General features: G+C 40.4%; 1 protein-coding gene across 9 annotated transcripts in view; it reads left to right on the forward strand.

Moving 5' to 3' along the window:
• ubr4 (ubiquitin protein ligase E3 component n-recognin 4) overlaps positions 1-18,550 on the forward strand; it is a 49,751-nt gene that overhangs the window by 13,770 nt on the left and 17,431 nt on the right. For 3 of the 9 annotated variants that reach the window (XM_014983254.2, XM_014983255.2, XM_014983258.2), the window contains 44 exons: positions 82-251; positions 958-1,237; positions 1,805-1,937; positions 2,057-2,136; positions 2,238-2,366; positions 2,522-2,704; positions 2,827-2,949; positions 3,036-3,265; positions 3,371-3,489; positions 3,592-3,689; positions 3,879-4,036; positions 4,157-4,363; positions 4,466-4,567; positions 4,640-4,740; positions 4,956-5,343; positions 5,483-5,546; positions 5,732-5,923; positions 6,195-6,265; positions 7,588-7,780; positions 8,530-8,763; positions 8,917-9,087; positions 9,199-9,381; positions 9,823-9,981; positions 10,081-10,233; positions 10,375-10,602; positions 10,763-10,920; positions 11,037-11,211; positions 11,510-11,711; positions 11,863-12,026; positions 12,201-12,417; positions 12,544-12,757; positions 13,276-13,308; positions 13,594-13,657; positions 13,777-13,911; positions 14,102-14,276; positions 14,406-14,537; positions 14,990-15,111; positions 15,303-15,414; positions 15,562-15,692; positions 15,945-16,122; positions 16,659-16,763; positions 17,141-17,278; positions 17,659-17,827; positions 18,030-18,234. In XM_014983254.2, the coding sequence (XP_014838740.2) occupies positions 82-251; positions 958-1,237; positions 1,805-1,937; positions 2,057-2,136; positions 2,238-2,366; positions 2,522-2,704; positions 2,827-2,949; positions 3,036-3,265; positions 3,371-3,489; positions 3,592-3,689; positions 3,879-4,036; positions 4,157-4,363; positions 4,466-4,567; positions 4,640-4,740; positions 4,956-5,343; positions 5,483-5,546; positions 5,732-5,923; positions 6,195-6,265; positions 7,588-7,780; positions 8,530-8,763; positions 8,917-9,087; positions 9,199-9,381; positions 9,823-9,981; positions 10,081-10,233; positions 10,375-10,602; positions 10,763-10,920; positions 11,037-11,211; positions 11,510-11,711; positions 11,863-12,026; positions 12,201-12,417; positions 12,544-12,757; positions 13,276-13,308; positions 13,594-13,657; positions 13,777-13,911; positions 14,102-14,276; positions 14,406-14,537; positions 14,990-15,111; positions 15,303-15,414; positions 15,562-15,692; positions 15,945-16,122; positions 16,659-16,763; positions 17,141-17,278; positions 17,659-17,827; positions 18,030-18,234 (6,978 nt within the window). The remainder of the gene's footprint in view (positions 1-81; positions 252-957; positions 1,238-1,804; positions 1,938-2,056; positions 2,137-2,237; positions 2,367-2,521; positions 2,705-2,826; positions 2,950-3,035; positions 3,266-3,370; positions 3,490-3,591; positions 3,690-3,878; positions 4,037-4,156; positions 4,364-4,465; positions 4,568-4,639; positions 4,741-4,955; positions 5,344-5,482; positions 5,547-5,731; positions 5,924-6,194; positions 6,266-7,587; positions 7,781-8,529; positions 8,764-8,916; positions 9,088-9,198; positions 9,382-9,822; positions 9,982-10,080; positions 10,234-10,374; positions 10,603-10,762; positions 10,921-11,036; positions 11,212-11,509; positions 11,712-11,862; positions 12,027-12,200; positions 12,418-12,543; positions 12,758-13,275; positions 13,309-13,593; positions 13,658-13,776; positions 13,912-14,101; positions 14,277-14,405; positions 14,538-14,989; positions 15,112-15,302; positions 15,415-15,561; positions 15,693-15,944; positions 16,123-16,658; positions 16,764-17,140; positions 17,279-17,658; positions 17,828-18,029; positions 18,235-18,550) is intronic. The other 6 variants (XM_014983259.2, XM_088007443.1, XM_014983260.2 and 3 more) reach the window with 5 other exon arrangements.

Raw genomic sequence — 18,550 nt, forward strand, 5'->3', positions numbered from 1 at the left:
TATGGGACATTTGTACCCTATAAGTAAAAAGCAATGGCTGGTGAGAATATATATATATTTTTTGCATCTTGTCTTTCACAGAACACCCTCCTGCAACAGCTGGGTGTTGCTCCCTTCTCAGAAGGTCCCTGGCCTCTGTACATTCACCCTCAGTCACTGTCGGTTCTCTCCAGACTTCTCCTGATCTGGCAGCACAAAGCCAGCGTGCAGGGAGAACCAGATGTGCCGGAGTGCATGAAAGTTTGGGAAAGGTAGGATTATCATCGAAGTATTCATCTGTCCCTATCATGGAGTGGAATTTGTAATTTTGTCCTGCACCTTATTGTTTTGTTTTCTCCTTTTTTTGTTTTGTTTTTTACATTGCATCATAAAATGTAGAAAACTATTTTTCATCATAAGTATTGGTTACAGATTAATGGTTGAAGCTGAACTGTAGTTATCATCACAACCAGAAGATTTTTAAAGCAATTTTGTTGCTTTGTGACCTTTCTGATCAACTTATTGGTTTTATTTACTCTTTAAAGCCCTGATGTCACCAGTACTCGTAATGTGTTTTGTTTTCTCGTACGTTCAGCAAAACTGTTAAAGTGATGTCAAAATAAATCCAGAGTAAAATGATCTCCATCTCCAAAGCTCTGCAAGAACAAAATAAATGGCTGATTTTGTACATAATTGCGTTTGCAATGAATAAGGTGGAGTCCATCTGTGCCATTACCGCACTTAGCCATAATATGTTAAAATGCAATCAAAAAAATAAATAAATAGGGCCAAATTTTCTTTTGGCAGTAATGTTTATAAAAGGGTTTAAATATTTAATAAAATAAAGACATAAACATGGGGAACTCAGTGGTGTATTATTTCTGTAATCACACATCACATTATTCCACTTTACTCATGCTTATTTCCCTCTCTTTTGTTTTTTTTCCTGTTTTTCTTTTTTACTGGTCATTACTCCAGATTTCTAGGAACCTTGAAACAGCACACAATCCAGGGCTCTGTCCAGTCAGAAGACGACCTTAATGTGGAACACCTCCAGTTGCTCCTGCTCCTTTTCCACAACCTGTCTGAGCGCGGTCGACGGTCGGTCCTCACCATGCTCACCCAGGCCATTGTTGAAGTGGCACAGAGCAGAGACTCCCAGCTGAAGGCGGTACCCCTGAACCTGGCCCGGTTGCTACTGGTTTTTGATTACCTGATGCGTCACTACTCCAAAGCTCCCTTATACCTCTTTGAGCAGGTTAATACTTTATTTAACTAATTGATTTTTAATTGAGTGTGCAGATTTTACAAATATTAAGGCTCAATGCATGTCTTAAAGTGGAGCACCCAAAGTTTGGTCCTCAGGACATTTGGATAATTTTGCAGTTCAAGATGGTGGGATAAATTTGTCCAACCAGTACATCGCAGATAGATTCTTATTTAATATTTTTTGGTGCAAGTGTTTCACCAACAAATTGAATCTCCTTAAGATAGAAAATTTTATTTAGAATACAACATTTTTTTATTTATTTTTTTGTTTTAATTTAATTTCATAGTAAATGCAACTAGAAATGAAGTACAGAAAAAGAGTGACTAATGTGCTGTTTTTGTTCCTGAGAATAAATAAAAGTAATTTCTAGATTTAAAAAAATGCAATAAGTTCATACAATTTTGGGGGTAAATTCTGTTTTTTTTCTTCTTCTAGACATTTAGGATCTATGGTTTTACACATCCTTTTTCTACCACAAGTGGCCTACTTTGTTCTTTTCCGTAAAATATTTTACTTAGTTTAAAAATTAATCGGCTTGATGAACTTTTATTGCAGGTGCAGTACAACCTCCTCACCCCGCCCTCCGGCGGACCGAGTTCTGTTCAGGAAGGTGGAAAACGTAGCAGTCTCCCGCTTTACTATGGATTCAAAGAGGTGGAGGAGAACTGGGCCAAACACTGTTCAGCAGGTACATCCTAAAAATCACTTAATTTTCTCCCAGCTCTTTTTTTTAAAGTCCAGCTGCTCTACTGCTATTACATTAGTAAATCTCTTCAACTCCAAATTAATTTTAAATATTTTTTTAAGATTCAAATGTTCAGCCCAAGTTCTACTGTGTGCTGTCGCCTGAGGCATCTGAAGATGACATCAGCAGGTTGGATAGTAAGGTACAGTTAACCTTCAAATCCTTTCAAATCCGCACAGTTATTAATAATACAGTTCACTGTAAATACCAGTTAATGACGCCTCTTACTATTCGTCTTGTCAGGTATTTCCAAAGCTGGTCAGTGGAGCGGTTAAATATGATGAGCTGTACGCGTGGCTGGTCTCACTCCTGGAAGCAGGCTCTCAGTTTGATACAGCCAGAAGACAGGAGAGCAAACCAGTCACTCCTGTGGTGGGTTCACCATATCCAAGCTGAGCAAATAAGCTTGGGCTGATATTTTATTGAAGTTTTATGATAATATTTGAGATACCATTAAGAAATATGACATATTGATGTCTTTGTAAGCTCATTACACGGTCGCCTAATGCTGTTTGAACTCGACACAGGAGGCCTGCTCCCTTCAGTACTACTTCCTGGTTCTCTGGAGAATCCTGGGAGTGTTGCCACCCTCCAAAGCTTTCATGGAGCAGCTGAAGACCGGCTGCAGCGACCCCAGTGAAAGTGACATCCTGCATACGCTGCGGTGGTCCTCACGTCTGCGGGTGTCTACGTACGTTCACTGGATCAAGGTTGGTTTCAGCTTGAAAGTATTACTGCTGAAAGTATTACTGTACAACACCGCACTAAAGTTGTGCTGATTTATCTTTATTAACTTGTGGTTTTTGTGGCATTGTTCTGCCTGCGTCATCAGGAGCACTTGGTAAAGCAGGGAATGAAAGCAGACCAAGCGGCATCTCTGGTTGAAACGACGGTATCAAAGTGCAGCACCGTGAAATACGATGTGGAGCTTGCAGAGGAGTACATTGCCAGACAGGTATTAATTACCACCATCTCTCTTTGTTCCTTAAACAATATTTTATACCAACGGGTCTCCCTTTGACAAAAAATATTCTGTTTCAGATTTCCACCTTTTCAAGTGTTGATCCGAACGTCGTCCTCACACTTCACCAGCTGCCCTCCCTGCAAGCTATTTATACTCTGGATGCAGTCATCTCTAAAGTCCAGGTTTCATTAGATGAACATTTGTCCAAGGTTGCAATTGAGGCCGACGCCCACAAGTCCTCCGATGTCACAAAAAACTTGCTGCCTGCTACACTACAGCTCACAGACACTTATACTGCCTTCACAAGGTAAGAATCAACCACTTGTGGAAGCCATTCTAAGTTTGCTCTTGAATCATATTTTCTTAAATATGAAAAGAATATAAGAAGTCTGATTTGTCTTCTCTTTACCAGATCCTACCTCCTGCTAAACATCCCAGAGGAAGGTGAAAACAAGCTGACTGATGCAAAGCTCCAAGGTTACGCTGCAGTTCTGTCCATTGGCTCCACACGTTGCAAGGCCAACCTGCTGGGTATATTTTTAATTCTTTTGAACTCCAGGCAAATAACACAATTGCTTTGACAGCTCTGTGTAATCTATCAGATTTAATCTAATCTTAAATTAAACTTTACAGGTCATAACTTGATGCAGAACTTGCCATCGGCTGTTCAAACGGTATGCGAGACTTGGAACAGCGTCCACACTAATGAGTTCCCCAACATTGGCTCATGGGTAAGTGGAGAAACTTCTTGTCTTTTTTTATATAATTCAATTTTGGCCAGAGCTTTTTAATTAAGATGATTTTTATATATCCTTATATACAGTGCTTTTGCATGTATTTAAAAATGAGGAAATTAAATAAAAATTGTACCAAATATTTCTGTCACTGAAATAAATTTGACCTTTTTTTTTCTCTCTCAGCGAAATGCGTTTGCTAATGACACCATCCCATCCGAGAGCTACATCAGTGCCATCCAAGCAGCTCATCTGGGGACTCTGAGTTGTCAGTCTTTGCCTCTGGCCTCTTCTCTGAAACACATCCTTCTCTCGTTGGTTCGCCTCACCGGTGACCTCATCGTGTAAGTTGCAGTTTCTTTATGTTTAAAAAAAAAAACCCCCGAAAAACTTTAGTATCTTTATGAGACTTGATTTCTGTTAGCCGTCTCCTTTTAATACTGTTGGTCGTCTGTCCCTTTTAGTACAGAAGAGCTGAATCCCACTCAGGTTGTGAGCACGCTGCTGCCCCTGTTGCTGGAGAGCAGCACAGAGTGTGTAGCAGAAATCAGCAGCACCTCACTGGAGCGCATTCTTGGCCCGGCAGAGTCTGATGCCTTCTTAGCCCGCATCTACGAGCGTCTGGTCACAGGATGCTACAATATCATTGCAAATCACTCAGACCCTCACAGGTATACAACAGGAGATGGGATTGGGATTGTAATATCACAAAAAAATATTTTGTTGTGTTGTTGATGAATACAAACAGAAATGGTCTCTGATGTATTTTTCAGTGGCCTGGATGAGTCGGTTCTTGAGGAATGCCTGCAGTATCTGGAGAAGCAGCTTGAGAGCAGCCAGGTCCGAAAAGCGATGGAGGAATTCTTTTCATTCAGGTATCGGTTCTGCTGACGCTGTAGGTAAGCTATATGTAGCATCTTCTTCTTTAACATGCGTTTCTTTTTCAGTGGTGAGCTTGTCCAGATTATGATGGCCACAGCCAATGAAAACCTGTCTGCAAAGTTCTGCAACAGGGTGCTGAAATTCTTCACCAAGCTCTTCCAGCTCAGTAAGTTTATTTTGAAATAACAACCAGGTATCTTAATGCTCAGTTTTGATCAATTAGAAATTAAAATAAGTCTTAATATCTATATGGAAAGCAAGAACTTACAATATATAATAATTTTGTAGGCCTAAATGAAACAAATGGAGGAAGAATTGTAAAATCTTAGGTTATAAGCCAAATATTTCATAGTAATGTAATTAATATTTTATTCTCTACAGCTGAGAAGAGTCCAAACCCAAGCCTGCTGTGTTTGTGTGGTTCTCTGGCCCAGCTGGCCTGCGTGGAACCGTCTCGCCTGCAGTCCTGGCTGACCCGCATGACGGCGACGCCGCCCAAAGACACGGAGCAGCTGGAAGTGGTGCAGGAAAACCGACAGCTGCTGCAGCTGCTCACCACTCACATTGTGCGTGACAACAGTCAGGTTGGCGAAGGAGTCTGCACCGTCCTCCTCAGCACACTTATTCCCATGGCAACAGACATGTTGACCAGTGGGGATGGAACGGGTTTCCCCGAGCTCATGGCCATCATGGCAACTCTGGCCAGTGCCGGGCAGGGGGCCGGCCACCTGCAGCTTCACCGCGCGGCGATCGATTGGCTGACAAGGTGGTAAGGAGCCACTTTTATTCACTGAAAGGCCCTTCCAAATTTTTCACGAAACATATTCATTTAGTGACTGCATATATCTGAAATATTTCAATGTACAGGTATTTGTACATTAATATAAAATTTGTATAATTTTTTGCAGCAAAAAGTATTTGACACAAAAGAATGTGGTGGAGAAAGTTAGCACCAACTTATCTCATGGAAAGGTAATTCTCCTTTTTTTAAAAAATTTATTTATTTATTTTTTTTAACTTTTTTTGGTAAATCATCCAAATGTCTAAAACGTTTATGTAATTGACTATATTTATTTCATTTGTTTATAAATAATTGTGTTTATATTCTCAAGCATGTGGCAGCTTTAATTAATATTGTGCTTATCTTGCATTCTCAGCATGCCGTAATGCTAGAGTGCTCGTGCCACATAATTTCCTATTTGGCCGATGTGATGAACGCCCTGCGGCAGAGCAGCGGTCAGGGCACCTCGGCTCTGCTTGTGGAGGGAGAAGAGAAAGCAATGGAAGTGGACTCAGACTGGGTGGAGGAGCTGGCAGTGGAGGACGACGATTCCCAGGCAGAAGACTCTGTAAGACGTCATGCTTCACCTCCGGTTTTATTAAATAATAATAGTAGCGTAACTTTTGTATCTGAATGGGTTTATTATTATCTTTTAAAACTTCATCTTTAGGTGCACAGTAGTTCTAAAAAAATGTAATTAATTTCTAAAAACATTTCAATGTTTTTTGTCATTTATTTCATTCTGCAGGACATTATTGCTCTGAGCAGGATTGATTATTTGTATAGTATACAACAAAAACTTAGAAATAAAGTGTTAACATGTCGTTGTTGCTTGACAGGATGAAGACTCGCTTTGCAACAAACTCTGCACCTTCACCATCACTCAGAAGGAGTTCATGAACCAGCACTGGTAAAGACAAATTTGTTTCCAGTAGTTTGCTCTTAACTTAGAATCAAAACAACTTGAAATTATAACCCATATATTTGACATTTCCTAAACAATTGCCAAACCTTTTCTCACACTTCAAACTTTTTGTTTATCAAGATAATGCAAGCTATCCATCTTATTGCTCACCAAGCCTTTATCTTTATCAGAATATGGCTGCCATATTAATGTGACACTGGCTGCTTAGTGAAAATACCTTGATGCATAATGTAGCATTAATCATAACGTTTATTATGAAATGTCTAAGATTTTTTTATATTCATAATTTTCAAACTAAAGCATAAATATAGTCTAAAGGTCATTAAATACAATAATAGTTTAACAGCTTTTCCAGCTGTAGTTTTAGCACTGTTTTATCCTCGGCTCACACCAGCACTTTCACATAGAAAATGGGTTTAGTGTTTAACCAGGACTGGTGCTAAAGCCAGTTCACGACTGAGAGTCATGCGAGGGAAATGTCTTTACATCATAGTAAATGACCTCCTATCCTGCTTTGTTTTGTTTTTTTGTGTGTGTGAAATAAATGAAACCACCGAGACAGTCCAAACACACAAATTAAACTAATTATCCCTATATTTCTTCAAACGAATACCCAAATGTCACAGCTTTGATATATTAACTGTGTTTTTATCAAGAGAAGTGCTTCAGTCTTGTTTAGCTAATATCTCATCTGCACAAAGAGCACTGGAAAATGTGAGATTTTTAAAAAAAAATTTTAGCAAGTCTTGTTTTCACAACCTGGCAGTATTTAAAGACAGACCAAGTCTGAAGTAATATTTATGGACTCAGTAGAAATAATCAGCTGTTAGCACAGCTTATACATCCACCTAGTTATTCTCAGAGACAAGTGATTATAAAATGACTTGGGGGAAGACAATAAACAGTTTATTATTCTGATGCTAATATGACATTTTACGATTGTATTGTTTACAGGGTTTTTATTTAAGAATTAGACCAAAACAAAAGCCAGCTCACAAAGCATATATGCAGCTCACAAAGTTTAGATGACCACCAGCATCAGTTTGCAGCTGGACCAGAGCCAGAGTTTGGCCTGGTGGAAACAAGAACTAGCAGTAGACAAGCACTGGAACCAGTTCAATGGAAACACTTCCTGTGTCATCTCCTTATCAGGACAGTAGGAACCCTGAGACAGAACATTTTAATGCATTTCAAATCGCAGCTTGTTCAAACCTCAGAACACGTCAGTAGCGTTAACCGGCCCATGCCTAGTTGCTGCGCTAATGTACCAGACGTTTGACGTTCATCTGTTGTTTTTCCTATTGTAGGTACCACTGTCATACCTGTAAGATGGTAGATGGGGTAGGTGTGTGCACAGTGTGCGCCAAGGTCTGTCACAAAGACCATGAGATCTCCTATGCCAAATATGGCTCTTTCTTCTGTGACTGCGGTGCCAAAGAGGATGGCAGCTGCCAGGTGAGACCGAATACCTCAGGTCATCATGGGAAGAGAACAACAGCGGTAACTTTGGTTTGCAAGTCATTCCCCCATTGACTTCCATCCAATCATTTCATTTGATCAGGATTATAGCTAGTCCACACCCATGGCCAGACCTAAAATGCTACAATTGCCTGCCCTTGTGTTTTAGCGTGTAGCGAAAAGGCCAGCTTTCCTAGTTAACCTCTAATGTTGGTTTTGTAAATGTGCATGCGAAGAGAAAGCCATCCACTACATGTTTCTGTGTTTATTGTTTATTGTGGAGTAGCAAAGACCTGCAGTGTTGTTTGTGGATTGTGTTGTCTGCTTCCATGTGTGTTACAGTTGTCAATAAGAGCTTGATGCAGTTTCATGTGTATAATTATTATTTTACTTTTGTGGTTGTTTGCACAGTTTTCTTATGTTTTAAAGGAGTAACAGCACATGCTACTAGCATGCCTAAAGTTAAATTTAGGTTATTAATCTGAGAAAATTATTAACAGCCTAGTTTTGTTGAGCTTTTTAATGCATTTTGGACTAAATTTGTTTCCATCCATCACCATTTCTCTAATGGTTGTTTGCTGAATGCTTATAACGTTGAGGGAGCTAGTGAAATGAAAACACTTAGCTTAACCTAAGTGTAAAGCTCTTAAAGTTGAAGTATGATGTAACGCCAAAGTGTGGATTCATTAAAACTGAGCATTCTGCTGAAGCTAGCTTTTTTTTTTTTTTCTTTTGTTCTTTTTTATCTCAAATTTATAAGGAGTTTTCACTGGTTTTACTTTCACCCACAGGCTTTGGTGAAGCGCAGCCCCAGCAGTGGCATTAGCTCAACTCTGAAAGAATCATCAGCGTTCCAGAGTGAGATGCGGATGCCTGAGAGCGCCATCAGACACCAGAACGCCTCTCCATCCGAAAAGGGCAAGGTCACAATCTGTGATGGCAAATCCAGTGATGAAGAAAGACCAAAGAAAAACAGCGTCTGCAAGAGCATCGAGGGCTGCCAGGAAGAGTTGCTAGCACAAGTGGTTAGAGAAACCTCTTTTCTTAACTTGTTTCACTCCATATGATGCCCAAGTGTGGTGTCCCTTTACTTCCTCTAGATTTATTTGTGCATTCAATGTACATTATGACATCTGTGGTTTTGGCCCGTTTTTTTTTTTTTTTTTTTTTTGCGACAGATGGGATCATCCACTGCTGCCGTCGTACTTGAGATGCTCATGTTTCTGATGGAAGCCATCCAGACTAACTTCCAGCAAGCCTCCGCTGTGGGAAGCAGCAGCCGGGCCCAGAAAGCCCTGAATGAACTGCACACTCAGGATAAAAATGTTGAGATGACGGACCAGTTAATGGTATGATAACTAAAGGGCTGAAAGTGTTTATGAAAACACCTCAATAATGTTCTGATAGTTGAAATTTATGTAGATAAGGTCTAAAATTTCTTTTTTTCCTCTTTTCCTCAGGTGCCCACACTTGGTTCTCAGGAAGGAGCTTTTGAAAATGTGAGGATGAATTACAGCGGCGATCAAGGCCAAACAATACGCCAGCTCATCAGTGCGCACGTCCTACGTCGGGTCGCCATGTGCGTCCTCTCCTCACCCCATGGCCGCCGACAGCATCTTGCAGTTAGCCATGAAAAGGGGAAGGTAAGTGCAGCAGTCGTAACCTGGAAACGGCGTCAAACCCAAACAGGTCTGTCTGAATTGTCTGAATTTTAAAAATATATTTTCATTGTGTTAAAATAAAAACAAAAATCTTATTGGTCTTTCTTGGCTGAAAGTCGACTGTAATCAGTTCTAGCAGATGGAAAACTGCAACTTGGATCAACATTGAATGTTAAAGAAGACTGTTGCCATCATATTAGCTGGTGCAGTTCATTATGGGGCATTAAATAGCCACAAAGTCTAATAAGTATTAAAGCTAATAAGTACTTTTACGTATAAGAATGTATTTCTTAGCTGTGTTTTACAAATCTAGTAAATTAGATATTGTTGCAGATAAACTTTTATTTGATTGCAGAAGGTTTGCTAGTAGCACTCCACATGATCTCTTTTTCTTTTTTTGTACTTTTTACTCCCTCTTGACAGATAACAGTTCTGCAGTTGTCCACACTTCTGAAGCAAGCGGACTCTAGCAAGAGGAAGCTAACTCTGACCCGACTGGCCTCTGCCCCAGTTCCTTTCACCGTCCTCAGTCTCACAGGCAACCCCTGTAATGAAGATTACTTGGCGGTGTGTGGCCTAAAGGTCAGGAAACTAGACTTGGGTTTTCCCCACAAAAGTTATCCAATAAGTTACTTTGCAATTCAGCATTTCACTAAAGTTTCACTCTTTCAATCTCTCCAGGACTGCCATGTTCTAACGTTTAGCAGTACAGGCTCCGTCTCCGACCACCTGGTGCTGCATCCTCAGCTGGCCACTGGCAATTTCATCATCAAAGCCATTTGGCTGCCAGGTTCTCAGACTGAGCTGGCAATCATCACAGCTGACTTTGTCAAGGTATGCCACGGCAAATTTGGTTTAAAAACAATATTTTCCTAATATTGGTATAATTATGTGATGTTTTTTGAGTCAAATGGTTTGTGTTTTGCATTTTGGTGGGGGAAAAAAAATTAATGCGCCTTTTCTATTTGTGAACAGATCTATGACTTGTCGGTGGACGCACTGAGCCCCATGTACTACTTCCTGCTCCCCAGTTCCAAGATCCGCGATGCAACCTTCCTTTTCAACGAAGAGGGAAAAAACATCATTGTAATCATGTCCTCAGCAGGTTACATGTACACTCAGATCATGGATGAGTCCAGCAGTGCCCAGCATGGGCCTTTCTATGTCACAAATGTCCTGGAAATAACCCATGATGATCTGAAAGTAAGTTGAATTAAAAATTCTACAGAAATATTCAGAAAAAAAACCTGATGTCATCTTAAGAAGATTTTTTTCACTTCATTTTGTCACATTGAAGATTCTTGTGAAGCTACAAAAAAAGCGATTGAGATAAATTCTTGTTTTTTTTCCTTTGTGACTGTAGGACAGCAATGGGCAGGTGGCAGGAGGTGGCGTGTCTGTTTACTACTCCCATGTCCTTCAAATGCTTTTCTTCAGCTACAGCCAGGGCAAATCATTCGCTGCCACCGTGAGCCGCAGCACTATTGAGGTGCAGAGGCTCTTTCCCATCAACATCAAAGGGTAACATTTGCTTGACCTTAGATATCGTTTCTTATTTTCTTGGAACAGAAATAATGCCAGTAAATATCAAAACTAGCTGGAAGAACTGACGTGCTTGTCGTCCTTTTTGATTTTAGCTCCAACGGCGGCGGCAGCAAGTTGTCTCCGGCTCTGTGCCAGTGGTCCGAGGTGATGAACCATCCAGGTCTGGTCTGCTGTGTGCAGCAGACGACTGGAATCCCGCTGGTGATCATGGTTAAACCCGACACTTTCCTCATCCAGGAGATCAAAACTCTGCCTGCTAAAGCGAAGGTAAGGTTCATTCACTGTCCTGCGCAGCAAAACAAACATATTTGTAGGCAAGTTTGAGAGGAGAAGTCAAGAGGATTCTGAAAATGTCTAGAAAGATATGGAATTTGATTTCAGTATTTGGCTTTGGATAAGTATGAAAAAAAGAAAATAAATTAAAAATGTGACATATTAACAACATGTGCAGAAATTCTGGAAGTAGAAAATAGTAAATACAGAAAACATGTTTGCTCTTGTAAATAATGCCTAACTGTCCTATTTATAATCTATTTTGGATATTTTTATTTTGTCTCCTCCCCAGATTCAGGACATGGTTGCTATCAGACACACGGCGAGCAACGAGCAGCAACGCACAACAATGATTCTTCTCTGCGAGGACGGAAGCCTGCGAATCTACATGGCAAACGTTGACAACACGTCCTACTGGCTCCAGCCGTCTCTGCAGCCAACGTGCGGCATCAGCATCATGAAGCCAGTGCGCAAGCGCAAAGCTGCTGCTGCAAGTGAGTCTAAAGGCACTTAAACGACTGCTTGAAATCTCACTAAACTCAAAAGTGATTGGACTGCAGCAATGAGACGGAAATGTCACGTTGAGTCCAAAAAAAAAAAAACAGACCTATTAAATCTAATGTCAATACCATTCTTATATTTCAGCCACTCGGACCTCCAGTCAGGTGACGTTCCCAGTGGACTTCTTTGAACACAACCAGCAACTAACAGAGGTGGAGTTCGGGGGAAACGACTTGCTGCAGGTGTACAACGGGCAGCAGATAAAACACCGGCTCAACTCCACCGGGATGTATGTGGCCAACACAAAGGTAAATACTCCTTTTAATTCATAAACCTGTCAGAAAAAGTGCTAAATGTTGTTGTAGTTCTATCTTGTGTTGGTGACCTGCTATTGCTTATGATTTATGTTACCTGTTTACTATATTTAGCAACCATAAAACTCAGAACAGAGACTTACTTTGCTTTGTGTTTTCTCTCTCTAGCCTGGGGGATTTACTGTGGAAGTGGTGAACAACAACACTTCTATGGTGATGACAGGCATGCGAGTGCAAGTGGGCACTCAGGCCATCGAGAGGGCTCCTTCCTATGTGGAGGTCTTTGGCCGGACCATGCAGATAAATCTGACGCGAGCCCGCTGGTTCGATTTCCCCTTCACCAGAGAGGAGGCCCTGCAGGCTGACAAGAAGCTGTCCATATTCAGTAAGATTATACATGTGGGAGGTTCACCGAAAATATTTCACTTATTTGCTAAATATTTTAACAGCTTTATACTTAGAGCTGTTTTCAGTAAGTAGTTTCCTCATGCAGGTTTTTTTTGTTTCCTAGTCGGAGCGTCCGTGGATCCAGCAGGAGTCACCATGCTCGACTCTGTAAAAATCTACGGTAAAACCAAGGAGCAGTTCGGCTGGCCCGAGGATCCACCAGAAGATTTCTCGGGATCGGTTAATAATGTGTGCAGCCCCAGCCTCAACCAGGGCAGTGGCAGCTCCGATGGCGACATCGCCACGCCAACCACAACCAGTGGCACTGTGCTGGAGAGGTACGGGGCCTTCCACTGTTTGCTTCAATCACTTTTACTCTTCTAAATCACATCAAGTTTAAATCAGTTTGTTTTGTTTCTCAACCTTTCTAATTGCATTTAGAATCTAAAAATGATTCTCACAGCAGCAGTAGGTTTTTTTAAAATATAGATGGATTGTTGATCTCTGGGTTTTTTTACATTGAAGATTTATTTTAAGAAAAATTGTACAAATCTTTCAGAATAATTTTTATTTTCTTGGTCTCATGTAAATCACGATAAAACACATTCATCATATCGATTTATTTTTTTTGCCCCTTCTTACTCACTGTCGTGTTTAGTGTTTACGTGGAATATGATAAAAGTACAAGCTTCTATTTGGACAAAAGGGTTCTCAATACTGCATGGCTCTTGTGATCATCCTTTCTCGCATGCCTCTCTTTTGTTGAGCTGAATCATTAATTACACTTGTTTCTTTCTGTAATCCTCACTCTTGATTTTGTTCTTTTTCTTTTGCTCCCAAAAAATACAATAAAAAGTTCTGAAACTGAGTCCTTATCAACCTTGGACCGGTTAGTAACTGCCCTTTCTATGCTTGATTGTATGTTTTTTTTATTTTTTTATTTTTTGTTTTGTTTTGTTTGTGCACGTGTGCCACGTTGTGTGTCCATGCCTGAGACTGCAAACATGTCATGCAACATCCTCACGCTTGCACCAAATTTGACTTTTTCTTTCTCTGAATTTATTCCCGCATTTTGTGTTGTTTGGCATTTAGATTAGGAAAGATTGCTATAGAGTGAAAATAATAAATAACTGGTTAAATGAGAGGCAGAAATAATTCTCAGTTTTCATTTCAGATTGGTGGTCAGCTCACTTGAAGCTTTAGAAAACTGCTTTGCTGTAGGTTCATCCAATGAAAAGGTAAAGATGAAAAATTCTATGTATATTTTTAATGTATTGACAAGCTAGAATAAAACTTAGTCTTGTACTGTAACTCTTCTTTTTTCAAAGTGGTAAATTCAATTTTTTTAATTCTCCAGGAGAAGAACAAGGTTGCTGCTCTGGAGCTGGCCACTTTGCTTCTGTCCATGCCGACTCCAACTGGTGTCCAGCAGCAGACAAAGGGACTTCTGGCTAGTCTGCACACCAGCCGTACTGCTTACCACAACCATAAGGTGAGGAAGAAACGACGACGAAACGTGTTTTTGCGGAATAGCAGCGACCGGCTGGGCTTTTCCTTAGTCATTTGGAAATATTTTCATATTCTTTTGTTGTTTTATTTCATTTGCGGAATGAAAGAAGGAACTAAATATTTATCAATGTGATGATTAACTCTGCACCGCGTTGTGTCCCTTGTCTCGCCAGGACCAATCCTTGCTGAGTAACGCTGTGCAGTGTTTGAACAGCTGCAGCCGTGAAGGAAAAGAACTTGACCCAGATGTTTTCCAGAGGCTCGTGATCACTGCACGCTCTATTGCAATCATGAGACCCAACAACTTGGTGCATTTCACAGAAAGCAAGTCATTGCACCATGACTCTGGTAAGAAGCTTTTTTTTTTCATCATCAGAAGCTGCTTTCCAAGTTGGTTTGAATGAACTTTGAGGTACCAGCTTAAAAATAAATGGGAGTTTTAAGACCAATTCCTGTTTGAATATGTTCATAAATTAGACTCGACAGAGGATGGGCAGAAGCTCATGGATGGTGAAAACTGTAACTTCATCTCTCAGCTTATGAATAACTTCTGGAAACTCCACTCCCAGAAACCAAAGAATGCATTTCTTGCACCTGCTTGCCTGCCTGGTAAGTGTAAACCATAAAATCGCCACTCTTCAGATGCGTTACGTCTGTTAACTGCACAAGTCACATGTAGTTACTCTTATTCGTAGGGTGTGTTTATTAATATCTTTATAAATGTTTATACCTACTCTGCAAGAACAGATAAATTTGTTCTTTTACTTGAAGTGGCAAAAACAAGAACAATGTTCTTCCTGACCTGGAAATTTCATGCTTCACAAGAGCTCTACTGTAGAGTTCTGTTCTCATAGGTCCATTCCAGTGCAACATTTGTCATTGTATTTTTTTTTTCCTGACCAGTCAGAATGTTTCTCTGAAACAACACAAGGAAAAGTGTTTTAGAACAAGTTCTAAGAACAGAATTATATGAATTTAACATCCTGAGAGGAAGAACAAAATTTTCTGTTGGCCTTATTGTGATTTCTGATATCGGTGTCTGTTCACATCTTCCTTCTAAGGCCTGACACATGTGGAGGCAACAGTTAATGCCTTGATCGACATCATACATGCCTACTGCACATGTGAACTGGATTACATCAATGTAGCTTCCAAAATCTACATGCAGATGTTGCTGTGCCCCGTAAGTAGCACAATATGTTGTCATTATGTATCACAAACAATCGATCATCCCAATACTGAGACTTCCATTTTATTTAACTCAATGGGCTTATTTTTAATCATGTGGTTAAGACACAAGCTGTTGTATTAATCGTTTGTAAGAGCAATACAAAGTCATCAAGTTATTTTTTATTTTTGGAAAACTCTCATTAGGACACTGCTGTGAGCTTTTCCTGTAAGCAGGCTCTGATCAGAGTACTGCGGCCAAGAAACAAACGCCGTCATGTGACACTTCCATCGCCCCCACGCTCCAACACGCCTATTGGTAAGCTAGCCAGAGATAAACACAAAGTCCTTTTGATTTTCCGTACGTGTTGTAAAATATAACTTCCCCTTATAGTATCTATACTAACGAGTGTTATGAGAACGGTGTAGCTAGTTTTCTAAAGCTTCCTGATTCATACTCGGTCAGGAGACAAGGATGATGACGATGACGATGATGCGGATGACAAAATGCAATCGTCTGTGATGACTGGAGGAGAGGAAGGTCAACAGGAGAGCCAGGAGCAGAACGAAGTGGATCATGGAGACTTTGAGATGGTGGTGAGAATAAATAGGAGGAAAAAAATTATCTGATCGCTGCATCACTTTTCTCTTATCACAAACATTTAAAAAAAATGTTTGTGACTTAATATGAATAACTTTACCTTAACTTGTTTTGTGTTTTCACATTTTTCAACCCAGATTTGCGTTGCAGACTGATATCTATGCATTTCTACAGATCCTATATTATCATATTCAGTTAAAACCTGTTTATTGCGCAGGAGTAACACCTTTTTGTGGCTCTCCTCCTAGTCTGAGTCAATGGTCCTGGAAACAGCAGAAAATGTCAATAATGGAAATCCTTCTCCTCTGGAGGCTCTGCTGGCCGGAGCTGAGGGATACCCGCCGATGCTCGACATCCCTCCTGATGCGGACGATGAAACTATGGTAGAGCTTGCCATTGCGCTCAGCCTTCAGCAGGACCAACAAGGTAATTTTTTTTAGAAAGCTGTAACATAAGCACAGCAAAACCACAAACTCCTACCAAGTATATTTGGTCTAGTTTCTAGTGCAAATATATTCTCACTCTTGAAATAAGAAAATTAACATGCAAATACAGGAGCTTGTTTTAAGTCTTTTTTTAATATAAAGTTCTAGTTTCACTGACAGATTATTTCACTTATAACAAAACTTTTTCCCATAAGTCACATAACTTTCCAGTAGAATTCATACTTTTTCAATATTAAGGAATTATTGACTTAAACTCCTGTATCTCGCTGGAAAGTTACTTGTAAGCTCGCCAAGTCTTGTTTGTTTTCAGACATTTGTATTATATATTCTATTCAAAAATATTTTGTAAGATTTTGTGTTTTTCCAGTGAACATGTGTTTTTAGGGTAACGTCTTGAAGCTGTTCACAGAAATCACACACATACCACTAAACATAACTGTTGTTGTTTTATATTGTCATCAAACTCTCTTTTATTGTTGTGTTTTAGCACCTAAATGTACTTTTTGTCCTTTTCAGGCAGTAACAGCAGCGCTCTGGGCCTTCAGAGCCTCGGCCTGTCTGGCCAGGCTCCAAGCTCATCCTCACTGGACGCTGGAACCCTTTCAGACACAACGGCATCAGGTAAGAAAACCTTCCCACCAGAACTGGAGAAAAAGCAGACAAAAGCTTTTACTCTGTTTTTATTCCTGCATTTTCACAGTTTTAGCGCTGTGAATTAATTTTTTTGTTGTTGAATATGTAATGTCAAATCTGAACACATTTATAGTTTATTTTTTAATTATTATTTTAATTGAATCTCTTGTTTTTCATCTTTTATTTTTACCACTATTTTGTGTCACTCTGGCATTGTATCTTCACATCATGTTGCATGTAATATGTGTAGAAAAGAACATTGATTGTGTCTTTTGCTTGTTAGTAAACAAGTAAAAACAAAGCTCATGTATCCTGGCCAGATGACCGCGGTGTATTTACTGTTACAGCTATTGCTATGATTTCAGCCCCGGCATCAGATGATGAGGGCAGCACAGCTGCTACTGACGGCTCTACGCTGCGGACCTCCCCAGCTGAGCACGGAGGCAGTGTGGGCTCAGAGAGTGGGGGTTCTGCTATCGACTCTGTAGCAGGGGAGCACAGTGGTGGGTTACTTGAATAAATTAGGCCAGTCTAAGCTAGTGAGAGCACAATCATGCATGCCTTAAATTAGCTGTAGAAACTCCATTAAAACACATTTCTGCTCAAGTACAGTCTGTACATACAAGACCTGTAAGTTTTTCCATTATTTTTCTTTTGTCCTCTGATCACCTGTCTTATCTTTAATGAGCACTTGAATAACTTACCGCTCCTTTCTCTCCATCTTCCTATACTACATTTTAAAGTTGAGAAAACGCAGTCTGCTAGACCATGTAATTAAGTTCCTTAAAATAAGTAATTCCTTGATTCTTGGAGCTTTTTCCTTGTTGTGTTTTTAGCTTGCATTGTCATGTTTTTTTTCCCCTCCCCACATGCTTGTGCACAGTGTCCGGACGCAGCAGTGCATACGGAGACACAACAGTGGAGGGCCACCCTGTAGGTCCAGGCAGTGTGAGCTCCAGCACCGGAGCCATCAGCACCACAACAGCACAGCAGGAAGGCGAAGGCTCAGAGGGAGAAGCAGAGACTGAAGGAGACATCCACACAAGCAACAGGCTAGTACTGTGAATGTTGGCTTATGTGGGTTATAAGGTGTTGTTTAGGGTTTGGAGTGGGACTGTGTGAAGTAACTTTGAACAGCCAGTGTCTTAGACAGAAAGCAAGTTTGGTCAGGGAGAGTTTACAATGCAGAAAGCAGCAAAATCTCAGATTAAATTCTCTTTTGTGATTTCTTTTTTTTCTTTTTTCTCTCCTTAGGTTACACATGGTTCGCCTGATGCTGCTGGAACGCTTGCTGCAGCATCTTTCTCAGCTCCATAATGTTGGTGGGGTTCAAGCCATCCCGTATATGCAAGTCATCCTAATGTTGACATCAGACCTTGATGGGGAGGATGAAAAGGATAAAGGTGCTTTAGACGACCTGTTGTCGCAGCTCATCGCTGAGCTTGGTATTCACAAGAAGGTAACTACACCGAGGCTCTGACGGCTAATTAGCAAGAAATACATTCTCTGTCTTTTGGATCCTGCGTGCACACAGAGCCTTGTGAAATAAAACCCTGTAGAAAATATTTAGATTTTTTTTTTCCCAAAGTAGAGACATAAAAAAAAGCAACTTCTGCCTATGATGGATTTGTGTGAACTGGAAAGACGGAGATGATTAGAACGGCTGCAAAAGAGTTTGACTTTTTCATGCCAGCCCTGGTTTTTGGTACTCAACACTATGGCAACCCAGGAACAGTTAAAACTGCAAATGTAAACTCAAGATGTTATATGACTTA

Source organism: Poecilia mexicana, unplaced genomic scaffold (genome assembly GCF_051168715.1).
Source record: "Poecilia mexicana isolate PSO_F unplaced genomic scaffold, ASM5116871v1 scaffold_7, whole genome shotgun sequence".
In the NCBI taxonomy this organism is placed as follows: Eukaryota; Metazoa; Chordata; class Actinopteri; order Cyprinodontiformes; family Poeciliidae; genus Poecilia; species Poecilia mexicana.